The sequence below is a fragment of the Salvelinus alpinus genome, chromosome 5 (assembly GCF_045679555.1).
Source record: "Salvelinus alpinus chromosome 5, SLU_Salpinus.1, whole genome shotgun sequence".
In the NCBI taxonomy this organism is placed as follows: Eukaryota; Metazoa; Chordata; class Actinopteri; order Salmoniformes; family Salmonidae; genus Salvelinus; species Salvelinus alpinus.
In genome coordinates, this window is record NC_092090.1 from 34154562 (window position 1) to 34168355 (window position 13794).

A 13794-nucleotide genomic window follows, 5' to 3' on the forward strand; every position below is an offset into this window, starting at 1 on the left:
CATACATTAAAAATAAATGTTGAACTGATTAGAAAATGTGACGCATTAGCCATGCTTCATGATACATGTAAGGGCTAATCCTTCCTCGCGACCAAACATAAATCTATCACAACTACTTCTGAGCAGATTCTCACATGGCAAGGTTCTTCAGAAAGCCACATATTATTAGCTGACTAACAGCACAAATAAGCTCAGCACCTGTCATTGCAAAAACTAGATGTTGTACACACACACACACACACACACACACACACACACACACACACACACACACACACACACACACACACACACACACACACACACACACACACACACACACACACACACACACACACACACACACACACACACAAATGGAGCAAAGTTTCTCAATGAGCACACAGAGCAGCGCTCCACAGAGCAGCTAGATAGATAACAGGTCATCCAATACTGTAAAGTAAGCTAGCACTTGTAACTGTTGTGGCCAACTGGGCTAATGGTTAACTTACTGAGTGAATGGACCAGATGAAATAGATTACTGTATCAACTAAATCTGTTAGCATGTCTTGTGCTCTATATGAGTTCAATCCATAGCACATGTATCTTTAGTCTCTCCCTTCTCTGTCTGTTGCTGTTCTCTCTGTGCCTCCCCTCTCTTTCTCTCTCCTGTCCTCTCTATTCCCCCTCTCTCTCCCTCTTTCTGTCTCTGCCCCATTCTTTGGCCCCTCAGCGATCAGATTGCAACTTTCTTCCCCTCCCCTTGTACTCTCCGACCACAACACATGGCTTCCCTGTTCTCTGTCTGTCGGCATGTCCACCAACTCCTCTCCTCCCCTCCTCCTCTACCGCGATTTACCTCACCCTCTCTCTCTTTAACTGACTCACTCGCTTTTTGGACGAAGTCACATGAAGGGAGCATTCAGAACAGCCATGTACATGAAACATGTTTAGAGTATTAAAGACGAAGGACTGTCACACATTTATCTCATGTGGTGTTCTGCCTCCTAATTGGTGGTGGTAAAGACATGAGACAGACAGAAAGACAGACAGACATGGGCCTCTGCTCTCTCTGCTCAATGTCAGTGTGCTCGTTGAGGCCCATTTCATGCAGGCCCCTGGCCCTGCTTGTCTCCAGCAGCCCATCCATCTCACAGCAGTAGCAGTCTACAGCACATTACATTTACCAGCTCCCTCCACAGACACCTTCTGAAGGACACACTTATTAGTCTCTCTCCCAGAATAGCCTCTGCCTTCACCATCCCAAACTCCTCAGTCACCTCCCACCCAAATCTCCCACCTTCCCTTCCTCCCCAACGTATCCTCCCCTACCTTCCTACTTCCTTCTCTTTTCACCAATCCTAACTCCTCAGCCACCTCCCTCCCTCCCTCCATCCCTCTCAAAGTCCTCAGCCATCTCCCTCCCTCCCTTCATCCCTCTCAAATTCCTCAGTCACCTCCCTCCCTCCCTCTCAGTCCTCACCTCCCTCCCTCATTGTCCCCTCATTCCCCCCAAACAAGGCATCCTCATAAATAGGCATGTGACAGCTGACAAAAGGAGGAACCTCCATAGAGGATACAGTCCCATTCTACACAAAGCTAATGACTGAATAAAGACTGCCACTTTTACAGAGGATAATGAAAGCAGCTCTATGGGAGGAGAGTGTGACGGGAGATGAGAGAGGGAGGGGAGAGGAGAGATGGAGGGGAGAGGAAAGAGGAAGAGGAGAGGAGAGGGGAGGGGAGAGGAGGGGAGAGGGGAGAGGGAGGAGAGGGGATAAACCGGATCTCTTGCTACCTTCTATCTATCTCTCTCTTCACCCCTTCTCGCTCTCCCCCTTTCCCCCTCTCTGTTCTCAACCCACGGGTGTGGGGCCTACCTGTTCCCAGGACACCACCGGTGTGGAGCCTACCTGTTCCCAGGACACCACCAGTGTGGAGCCTACCTGTTCCCAGGACACCAACGGTGTGGCGCCTACCTGTTCCCAGGACACCACCAGTGTGGAGCCCTCCTGTTCCCAGGACACCAACGGTGTGGCGCCTACCTGTTCCCAGGACACCACCGGTGTGGAGCCTACCTGTTCCCAGGACACCACCGGTGTGGAGCCTACCTGTTCCCAGGACACCACTGGTGGAGCCTACCTGTTCCCAGGACACCACTGGTGGAGTCTACCTGTTCCCAGGACACCACTGGTGGAGCCTACCTGTTCCCAGGACACCAACGGTGTGGCGCCTACCTGTTCCCAGGACACCACCGGTGTGGCGCCTACCTGTTCCCAGGACACCACCGGTGTGGCGCCTACCTGTTCCCAGGACACCACCAGTGTGGAGCCTACCTGTTCCCAGGACACCAACGGTGTGGCGCCTACCTGTTCCCAGGACACCACCGGTGTGGAGCCTACCTGTTCCCAGGACACCACCGGTGTGGAGTCTACCTGTTCCCAGGACACCACTGGTGGAGCCTACCTGTTCCCAGGACACCAACGGTGTGGCGCCTACCTGTTCCCAGGACACCACCGGTGTGGCGCCTACCTGTTCCCAGGACACCACCGGTGTGGCGCCTACCTGTTCCCAGGACACCACCAGTGTGGAGCCTACCTGTTCCCAGGACACCAACGGTGTGGCGCCTACCTGTTCCCAGGACACCACCGGTGTGGAGCCTACCTGTTCCCAGGACACCACCGGTGTGGAGCCTACCTGTTCCCAGGACACCACTGGTGGAGTCTACCTGTTCCCAGGACACCACTGGTGGAGTCTACCTGTTCCCAGGACACCACTGGTGGAGCCTACCTGTTCCCAGGACACCAACGGTGGAGTCTACCTGTTCCCAGGACACCACTGGTGGAGCCTACCTGTTCCCAGGACACCACTGGTGGAGTCTACCTGTTCCCAGGACACCACTGGTGGAGTCTACCTGTTCCCAGGACACCACTGGTGGAGTCTACCTGTTCCCAGGACACCACTGGTGGAGTCTACCTGTTCCCAGGACACCACTGGTGGAGTCTACCTGTTCCCAGGACACCACTGGTGGAGTCTACCTGTTCCCAGGACATCACTGGTGGAGTCTACCTGTTCCCAGGACACCACTGGTGGAGTCTACCTGTTCCCAGGACACCACTGGTGGAGTCTACCTGTTCCCCGGACACCACTGGTGGAGTCTACCTGTTCCCAGGACACCACTGGTGGAGTCTACCTGTTCCCAGGACACCACTGGTGGAGTCTACCTGTTCCCAGGACACCACTGGTGGAGTCTACCTGTTCCCAGGACACCACTGGTGGAGTCTACCTGCTCCCAGGACACCACTGGTGGAGTCTACCTGTTCCCAGGACACCAACGGTGTGGCGCCTACCTGTTCCCAGGACACCACTGGTGGAGCCTACCTGTTCCCAGGACACCAACGGTGTGGCGCCTACCTGTTTCCAGGACACCAACGGTGTGGCGCCTACCTGTTCCCAGGACACCACTGGTGGAGCCTACCTGTTCCCAGGACACCAACGGTGTGGCGCCTACCTGTTCCCAGGACACCACTGGTGGAGCCTACCTGTTCCCAGTACACCACCGGTGGAGCCTACCTGTTCCCAGGACACCACCGGTGTGGAGCCTACCTGTTCCCAGGACACCACTGGTGGAGCCTACCTGTTCCCAGGACACCACTGGTGGAGCCTACCTGTTCCCAGGACACCAACGGTGTGGCGCCTACCTGTTCCCAGGACACCACTGGTGGAGCCTACCTGTTCCCAGTACACCACCGGTGGAGCCTACCTGTTCCCAGGACACCACCGGTGTGGAGCCTACCTGTTCCCAGGACACCACTGGTGGAGCCTACCTGTTCCCAGGACACCACTGGTGGAGCCTACCTGTTCCCAGAACACCACTGGTGGAGCCTACCTGTTCCCAGGACACCACTGGTGGAGCCTACCTGTTCCCAGGACACCACCGGTGTGGAGCCTACCTGTTCCCAGGACACCACCGGTGTGGCGCCTACCTGTTCCCAGGACACCACTGGTGGAGCCTACCTGTTCCCAGGACACCACCGGTGTGGAGCCTACCTGTTCCCAGGACACCACCGGTGTGGAGCCTACCTGTTCCCAGGACACCACCGGTGTGGAGCCTACCTGTTCCCAGGACACCACCGGTGTGGAGCCTACCTGTTCCCAGGATACCACCGGTGTGGCCGACCAGCCACACGATCAAACTCTTGCCTGAGACAGAGGACCAAGTATGCAAATCCCCCTGAGGAATATGGCTGTGCTCCTATGTTGGGACACCAGACCATCATGCCATTCCATGTGAGTCTGACCCTGGTGGAGTTGAGCGGGCATAGCCCCGCCCTGTCTGAGAAATAGTAATACTCACTGGCCAGGTGAACGGCAATGGTGCGGCTGGTCAGGGCTCCAAAGGGGCCGGCGCTCACACAGCTGTAGCCCCCCTCCACCCCTTCAGGTGTCCGACCATCCATAGAGGTGGGCAGCACCAGCAGTGATCCGTTGGCAAGGGTCCTGAGGGAGTTCCCCTCCCCCTCCAGCACGGGGAGCCCATCCTGCAGCCAGGTGACGTTGAGGGGTGTGTCCAGGGACGTGGCCCCCAGGTGACAGTCCAGCAGCAGGGGCTGTCCTGGCTCCAGCACCACGAGGACAGGCCCCGCCCCACAGCTTAGCTCCACCGTTACAGGCTTCTCTGGAGGGGGAAAGGGGGAGAGAAGGGGGGAGGGAGAGAGTTAGACTCCAAATCCTGACTGACATGAGTGGTCTGAGATTAGTGTGCATGGGGAGACAGGTTAGCATGAGAGATGGAGGAGGGAGAGAAGGAATGAAGGGGCGAAACCAGGAAATGTCAAATTGCTGGACAACATGCAACACAACTGCATATGTTTAGAATGCTTAAAGGTTCTTCCCTGTAGTTTGTACATTCCTGTGTTCATCTTTGGCTGTATGCATACCCCGTTTACAGCGGCATAGGTGAACTTCACATCCTATTGATCAACCTGTGTACTGTCAGGTTTACTGAGTTGTACTATGTCCAGAAAAGTGTTGGACAAACAACAACCAACAATCATACATTTTGAAGTGAGAGACTATTCCCAGACCGAAAAGTCCAAAAACCAGAGGTGGGACCAAGTCATTGTTTTACAAGTCACAAGTAAGTCTCAAGTCTTAGCACTCAAGTCCCAAGTCAAGTCAAGACAGGCAAGTCCGAGTCAAGACAGGCAAGTCCGAGTCAAGTCTCAAGTCAAGACCGTCAAGTATCAAGTCAAGTCTCAAGTCCTAAACTTGCAGTTTCGAGTCCTAAACAAGTCATAATGTGCTCTTCACCAAATGTAATACCATTTCATATTTTTAACAAGAGTAATAGTTAGTATATTACATTTACGCAAATCATGAATGCTTTTAAAAATCTACTTACTTACTTTCCAAATAAACTTTATATTTCCATGGAAATACATGGGTAGCCATAAGAAAGACCCCCCCCCCCCCCCCAATAGTGATCGACTATCGAGGATCGCTATGGGGCGCAATCGGGCGATGTAGGCTTGTACGCAATCGCTCAAACCTTAACACACACACACCCACACACTGTGTGTGTGGTTACAGTAGGCTAACATATGTCAATGGCTTTAGGAACATCAGTAACATCAGGCAGGATTTAGGCTACCAACTGCCTAGCCAGTCAATTTTGGGTGCAATGATCAAATTTCCGCACTGACTGTCTGTGTGGAGGCTCATTGATTTAATTTTACGTTAGCCTACATGATACACCAGTAAAGTAATAAAATATATAGCTGTCAGCTATATTAGCCACGACTTACCGTTCTTTGTGCAGCTTCAAATGTCGAACAAAGTTGGAAGTTGTTGCGCCTCCGCCTGTCATTTACTTCCCGCATGTTTTGCAAGTTGCAATCTGTTTTTTGTTGATACAGCATAGTCTTTATATCCGAAAATAATAATTTTGGGTATCATCTTTCCAAGGGCTCCATCTGAATTCCCCCGCCGACGTTCCTCTGCACTGCCATGCGCAACTTTTTCTCAACTGGCACAATTTGATTGACTGCTGTCCGATTCAAACTGTAATCCGTTAAATGAAGAGTTGATGCTGCACACTTTTTTAATAGCATCATTTTTAATATTTGGGCTTGGGGAGGGTATCAAGTCAGGTAGAGTCACAAGGCTCAAGTCCAAGTCAAGTCACGAATCATTGGTGTTAAAGTCAAAGTCGAGTTGCAAGTCATCATATTTAGTCATGTGACTCGAGTCAACACCTCTGCCAAAAACACAGCATATTGCAAGCAACAAATAACAAGGATTTGTACAGTGCATTCAAAAAGTATTCAGACCCCTTCCCCTTTTCCACATTTTGTTACGTTACAGCCTTATTCTAAAATGTATTAAATAAAAAATGTTCCCCGTGAATCTACACACAATACCCCATAATGACAAAGTCGAAAACAGGTTTTTAGAAATGTTTTCTAAATTATTTAAAAAAAGAATTACAGACATACTTTATTTACATAACTAAAACTCAAAATTCAGATCTGGTGCTTCCTGTTTCCATTGATTATCCTTGAGATGTTTCTACAACATGATTGGAGTCACTCTGACAGAGCTCCAGAGTTCCTCTGTGGAGATGGGAGAACCTTCCAGGAGGACAACCATCTCATCTCCACCAATCAGGCCTTTATGGTAGATTGGCAAGACGGAAGCCACTCCTCAGTAAAAGGCACATGACAGCCCGCATGGAGTTTGCCAAAAGGCACCTAAAGGACTCTGACCATGAGAAACAAGATTCTCAGGTCTGATGAAACCAAGATTGAACTCTTTGGCCTGAATGCGTGGAGGAAACCTGGCACCATCCCTACCGTGAAGCATGGTGGTGGCAGCATCATGCTGTGGGGATGTTTTTCAGCGGCAGGGACTGGGAGACTAGTCAGGATCAAGGGAAAGATGAACAAAGCAAAGTACAGAGAGATCCTTGATAAAAACCTGCTCCAAAGTGCTCAGGACTTCAGACTGGGGCGAAGGTTCACCTTCCAACAGGACAACGTCCCTAAGCACACAGCCAAGATGTGATTCAGGACAAGTCTCTGAATGTCCTTGAGTGGCCCAGCCAGAGCCCAGACTTGAACCTGATCGAACATCTCTGGAGATACCTGAAAATAGCTGTGCAGTGACACTCCCCATCCAACCTGACAGAGCTTGAGAGGATCTGCAGAGAAGAATGGGAGAAACTCCCCAAATATAGGTGTGCCAAGCTTGTAGCGTCACACCCAAGAAGACTCGAGGCTGTAATCGCTGCCAAAGGTGCTTCAACAAAGTACTGAGTAAAAGGTCTGAATATTTATGTAAATGTGATATTTAAGTGTTTTATTTGTAATAAATGTGCTAACATTTCTAAAAACTTGCTTTGTCATTATGGGATATTGTGTGTAGATTGATGTGTATTAAAACTATTTAATACACTTTAGAATAAGGCTGTAACATCACAAAATGTGAAAAAAGTCAAGGGGTCTGAATACTTTCTGAATGCACTGTATCTATTGTTCCCCTGGGTGGGTTTCCCTCTGGTTCTGTTTTGAGCGAGGCCTTGTATTAATTAACTTAATGGGAGATGGAATTATTTCCTTGATTAAATGAGGGCTGACCCTCCACCACCCCTGTCTCAGAGCAGGGTAATGCTCTCAAAGCCTCCACTACACACTACACACACCACGCCCTGGCATACATCTGACACACACACAACACACATAACAAACACACACACACACTTATACACACAAAGCTCCATTGTCCCTGTTTGTGTGTGTGTGTGTGTGTGTGTGTGTGTGTGTGTGTGTGTGTGTGTGTGTGTGTGTGTGTGTGTGTGTGTGTGTGTGTGTGTGTGTGTGCGCGTGCGAGTGTGAAAGAGATAGCACGAGAGCACCTGAAAGCAGCAGTGTGCTGTTCTGTTATCCAGAGGTGTCCCTGGGATGAACAAACACATCAGAGGAGTTGGCCTACTTTTCATCAGCTAATAAACGAGAGCTGCCTGCTGTATGTCTGGCTGCTGTAGCCAAGGCACACTCAGTCACCCCAGCTCACCTCCACTGCTCTGCTCTCTTCTCCTCCATTTACACTAATTAGGTCTTATTAAGTCATTAAACTGTTTGCTGCCATTTCCCTGCTCCCTGCCAGAGGTTTTACTGGACCCTTCTGTGTGGAAGCCATTACCCCACATACACACAATGACCCACACTACCACCTCCAGCTACAGTAATCACATCAACCACCCTGTGAAGAGAGACAGACCACAACCGCAACATATTACAGCACTGAAACAGACTACACTAGAGGAGACTGTCCTTAACAGACACAGAAACACACACACGCACGCACCGCACCGCACCGCACACACACACACACACACACACACACACACACACACACACACACACACACACACACACACACACACACACACACACACACACACACACACACACACACACACAACCAGGGTTATCATCACTCAGAGATGTTATGCCTGTCTAGTACTGATGGCGAATATGGGGGCTATGCGATATCCATCTGAGCATGTGCAGTAGAGTCGGGGCTCAGGGGGGGTGGGGTCCACTCCAGAAGACCCCTGCTGGGCATTCATACTGAGCCATGGTGAATGGACAACATGGCAGGGAGCTCCTAGCGTACACGCACACACTCTGCCTGAGAGAGAGAGGGGGGGGGGGGCTTGGAGGGAGAGAGAGCGGGAGGGAGGGACAGAGAGTGGGAGGGAGGGAGAGAGAGAGAGAGAGCGGGAGGGAGGGAGGGATGGAACTGAAAGAGAGAGGGAGAGACTGAAAGAGGGAGAGAGGAAGCAAGAGAGAGAAAAATCACAATACAGAGAGAGGGAAGAAAAGGAGTGAGAATGGGAGAGAGAGATGGATAGAGGTGAGGAAGGCAACAAGGATGGGGGTGGATGATGGGGAACTCCACGGTAACTTTAAAATGTATGCCAAATAAAAACCATTGATTTCAAAGTTTAACAAACCATACAATTCTATGCACAAGTACTACTTTTAACAATTTCCACAGAAACATTTACCCCCCAAAAATGTATTTTGCTTTGGGAGGGTTGTGTTTTTTTTATTGGGCACAGGGGAAGGTAGTGGTATCTTTCCCTGGTTTATATTCGCTCTTTTGCAGGTTTTACTATATAATTTCTTCCATCCTAGCCACATTTCCTCATCTGCTTGCAAGAGCCTCCCCTATATCAAGGTGTTTTGGTACTTCCCTGATGCACTATGCTTTACCACATGCTATTTTTTACTATACCAAAGGTCAAAAATAGTCGACCAGTCTGCCTATCCTGCCCTCTATCCACCAGTCATATTGACAATAGTGGTAGGTGGATCGTTTGTCCAGATCTGCCATATAGGCTAACTAGCAAACATACCACACATTCAAAGCTGCATACATTTTCAATGTGAATCCACAAGCACAAATAGGAATAGTTGATAGGCAGCGGAGAGGCCAGGTGCATCATTGAGCATGAAAGAACAGTAGACATGAGACATGCAGCTCAATAAACTCTGCTACTGATCTTGTTTAGGGACAACACAATTATCATAAACTAGTCTACAACACCACAATGTAATGAATCGTTTGATTATTGTTTTCAAGTGAGTAAAAAAATCTGATCTAGGCTGCAGTGAAAAATGTAATTTGAATAAGGCGCAAAAGCCCTGTGATTTGAATGTTTCATTCCATTTGGATCAGTTGTAGGTCAACTCTCGACAGTTTAAAAGGACTAGAAAGGAACTGTAGCAGGTCCGTCTTGCTGTATTTTTTACTTCTGATCCTGAGATGCGCTGTCTGTCGCGGATCGTCGTTCACCCAAATCGTATGGTAATTTGGCCACATGCTCCCGGCAGGCCCAGTTATTCAGGAACGTTTAACACGCGCTCTTCCTCCTCTCCAATCCGGGCGATTATTCCTCACACAACTATAACCTAACGCCTTAATATAGCCTAAATATTTGTCGTTTAACTTTTAACACGTTAACCAACACAACCAGTCACAATGTTTTAATCTGATTAGGCAACTTCAAAAGTATCCTGTTGGCATACGCAGGTTCGTCCAAAATATAATTCCAGCATCCTCAAAATCCAGTTTTCCATCCAACAATTTTATGCGAGTAAAGTACATGTCGGATAACAAAATGTTATGACAGGCCTGATGGAAACAGCTAATTTGTCGGTAAACTTTCAAATGTTGACAAAACCAAATATGCTAGACACGGTGGGATCTTTTTGTGTCGACATTTTTTTTATGCGTGAAATGTCACTGGAAACGCTTATATGCACAAATATTGATATAATAACCATCATATCGAACTAAACTTGGAGTCACACGATGATATGTTGTGTGGTCCTCCCACTACGACTCTGGAAAGCATTCAGTTTATTAAACTACAGATTAAATAAATGATAATGAATTTCACAGCTTGATGCTCCTTTCAACGCTAAATATCGAGGGTCTTATTCTGGTGACATGATGATCAATGCTTGGCTGGCGTTTGACAAATAAAAATTATATTGCACCTTTGTCCATAATAATCTCATCATGTAGGCTGTACCCGCACTGTATGTGCGAGCTGTTGGCTAGAACGCATGTGCCAATACCAGATCGGGCAGATTCGCTATACATAAGGCACATTTTTAGTGACAAAGTAGGCCCGAGAGTTGAAAATGCCATGGAAACCAATTTAATTTATTTTTATTTTTATGTGCACTACGTGTTTACGCACATACTTTTATCCGCAACAAGTCAATTTGATGGAAACAACTCTGATGGGGAAATTAGCATATTGTTTTTATGCGGATTTTAGAAAAATCGCATTAAAATCTGTCGCCAATTGAATGGAAACGACTCCGGCAAGTGCGCTAGTCGTCACTTAGATTATGCCTGCATATCATTGTTCACCAGCAGACAAGCCAAAACAAGTTTGTAAGAATTGTACTTAAACTCCCCCTCATATTCATCTGGAGGTCGAGCATTTTAAGCAACTAGGCTGGCTATCTGTGTACAAAAGAGTAGTATTAATTAAACTTGGTCTGGTCCACAGAATTATCACGGATAGAGTTCAGTACAGTGCAGTAGAGAGTAAAGTATAGTTCAGTACAGTAGAGTACAGTAGAATATACTGTACTCTACTCTTCTTTTCTCCACTGTACTGTACTGTACTACATGACCAAAAGTATGTGGACACCTGCTCATCGAACATCTCATTCGAAAATCATGGGTATTAATATGGAGTTGGTCCCCCTTTGCTGCTATAACAGCCTCCACTCTTCTGGGAAGGCTTTCCACTAGCTGTTGGAACATTGTGCTGGGAATTGCTTCTATTCAGCCACAAGAACATTAGTGAGGTCGGGCACTGATGTTGGCCGATTAGGCCTGGCTCACAGTCAGCATTCCAATTCATCCCAGAGGTGTTCGATGGGGTTATGGTCAGGGCTCTGTGCAGGCCAGTCAAGTTCTTCCACACCGATCTCGACAAACCATTTCTGTATGGACCTTGCTTTGTGCACCGGGAGCATTGTCATGCTGAAACAGGAACAGGAAAGTTGGACGCACAGAATCGTCTAGAATGTCATTATATGCTGTAGCGTTAAGATTTCCCTCCACTGGAACTAAGTGGCCTAGACCGAACCATGAAAAACAACTCCAGGCCATTATTCCTCCTCCACCAAACGTTACAGTTGGCACTATGCATTGGGGCAGGTAGCGTTCTCCTGGCATTCGCCAAACCCAGATTCATCCGTCGGACTGCCAGATGGTAAAGCTTGATTCATCACTCCAGAGAACGCGTTTCCACTGCTCCAGAGTCCAATGGCGGCGAGCTTTACACCATTCCAGCCGACGCTTGGCATTGCGCATGGTGATCTTAAGCTTGTGTGCGGCTGCTCGGCCATGGAAACCCATTTCATGAAGCTCCCGATAAACAGTTATTGTGCTGACTTTTCTTCCAGAAGCAGCTTGAAACTCGGTAGTGGGTGTTGCAACCGAGGACAGACGATTTTTACGCGCTACGCACTTCAGCACTCAGGGTTCCTGTTCTGTTAGCTTGTCTGGCCTACCACTTCGCAGGTGAGCCGTTGTTGCTCCTAGACGCCATTGGACTCTGGAGCAGTGGAAACGCATTCTCTGGAGTGATGAATCACAGCATTTACAGTGGACCGGTACAGCTCTAGCAGGGAAGAAATTTCACGAACTGACTTGTTGGAAAGGTGGCATCCTATGACGGTGCCACGTTGAAAGTCACTGAGCATTTCAGTAAGCCATTTGACTGTCAATGTTTGTCTATGGAGATTGCATGGCCGTGTGTTTGATTTTATACACCTGTCAGAAACAGGTGGGTGCACAGTGGGTGAGAATGGTGATTAAAGTAAGTGGAAAGAGAGGGGACTCATGGGTAGGTGTCAGTAAGAGCTGGGAGATGTGACAATAACTGGAGAGGGAGAGAGAAAAGGGAGGTTGTCCAGACTCATACTGTTATAACACTCTTGGTTTGACCTCCAGACAACAGAAAGACAAGGATAACAGTTATGAGCTGGACATACCAGTATGCCAGTAGAAGGGAGGACAGTAGCAGGTGACCCAACTGTGGTTTGTGACAATTATGATTTCCCATAGTAGCCAATTCAGTTGCAGTAATTACAGATTGTTTTGGTAATTCCTTTACCAACTTTAATCACTTATGGTAGGTCTACCATGACTTGTTACTTCTGTGAACTTTCATTATCCTCCCTCCTGGGCATGGGCCCTCAGATCCTCAAAAAGATCTGAGAGCATAGCCGAGGGAAGATGGGGGTGGGGGTGCTGCAATTTAGCGCTACAGGCGATTATATGCCCGCGTTACAGACGCGCTACAGACGCGCTGCTGACGCGTTACATGCGTGTTACAGACGTGTTACGGACGCGCTGCGGACATGCTGCTGACGCGTTACAGACGTGTTACAGACGAGCTACAGATGCGCTGCAGACGTGTTACAGATGCGTTACAGACGCGTTACAGACGCATTACAGACACTTTACAGACCGTTACGGACACGCTACAGATGTGCTACAGACGTGCTACAGACGCGCTACAGACGCGCTACAGACGGCTATATCATTCTGCTAATAAAGGACTAGTAAAGGCCCAGTGCACATTTTTTTTTATTAATTAAAAAAAATATTCCAGATTTTTTAGGGGGTGCTGCAACACCCTCCGCACCCCACGCCTATGACAGAGGGTAGTGCGTACGGCCTAGTACACTCGGGCCGAGCTCCCTGCCATCCAGGACCTCTATACCAGGCGGTGTTAGAGGAAGGCCCTAAACCTGTCAAAGACTCCAGCCACCCAAGTCATAAACTGTTCTCTCTGCCACCTCATGGAACCAACAGGACTCCGAACAGCTTCTAACCCCAAGCCATAAGACTGCTAAATAGTTAACCAAATAGCCACCCAGACTATCTGCATTGATCCCCTTTGTGCTTACTCTTTTGACTCAACACATACGCTGCTGCTACTGCTTATTATATATTCTGTTGCCTAGTCACTTTACCCCTACCTATATGTACATACAGTGCTTTCAGAAAGTATTCACACCCCTCAACTTTTTCCACATTTTGTTGTGTTACACTCTGAATATAAAATTGATTACATTTTGATGTTGTGTCACTAGCCTACACACAATCTGCCATAATGTCAAAGTGGAATTACGTTTTTTAGAAATGTTTACAAATGAATAAAAAATGAAAAGCTGAAATGTCTTGAGTCAATCAGTATTCAACTCCTTT

The 13794-nt window shown here is 48.4% G+C and overlaps 1 protein-coding gene across 1 annotated transcript in view; it reads right to left on the reverse strand.

The window, feature by feature from the left end:
- LOC139575978 (immunoglobulin superfamily DCC subclass member 4-like) overlaps positions 1-13794 on the reverse strand; it is a 63463-nt gene that overhangs the window by 26890 nt on the left and 22779 nt on the right. The window contains exon 2 of the mRNA XM_071401512.1: positions 4337-4657. Coding sequence (XP_071257613.1) covers positions 4337-4657 — 321 coding nt within the window. The remainder of the gene's footprint in view (positions 1-4336; positions 4658-13794) is intronic.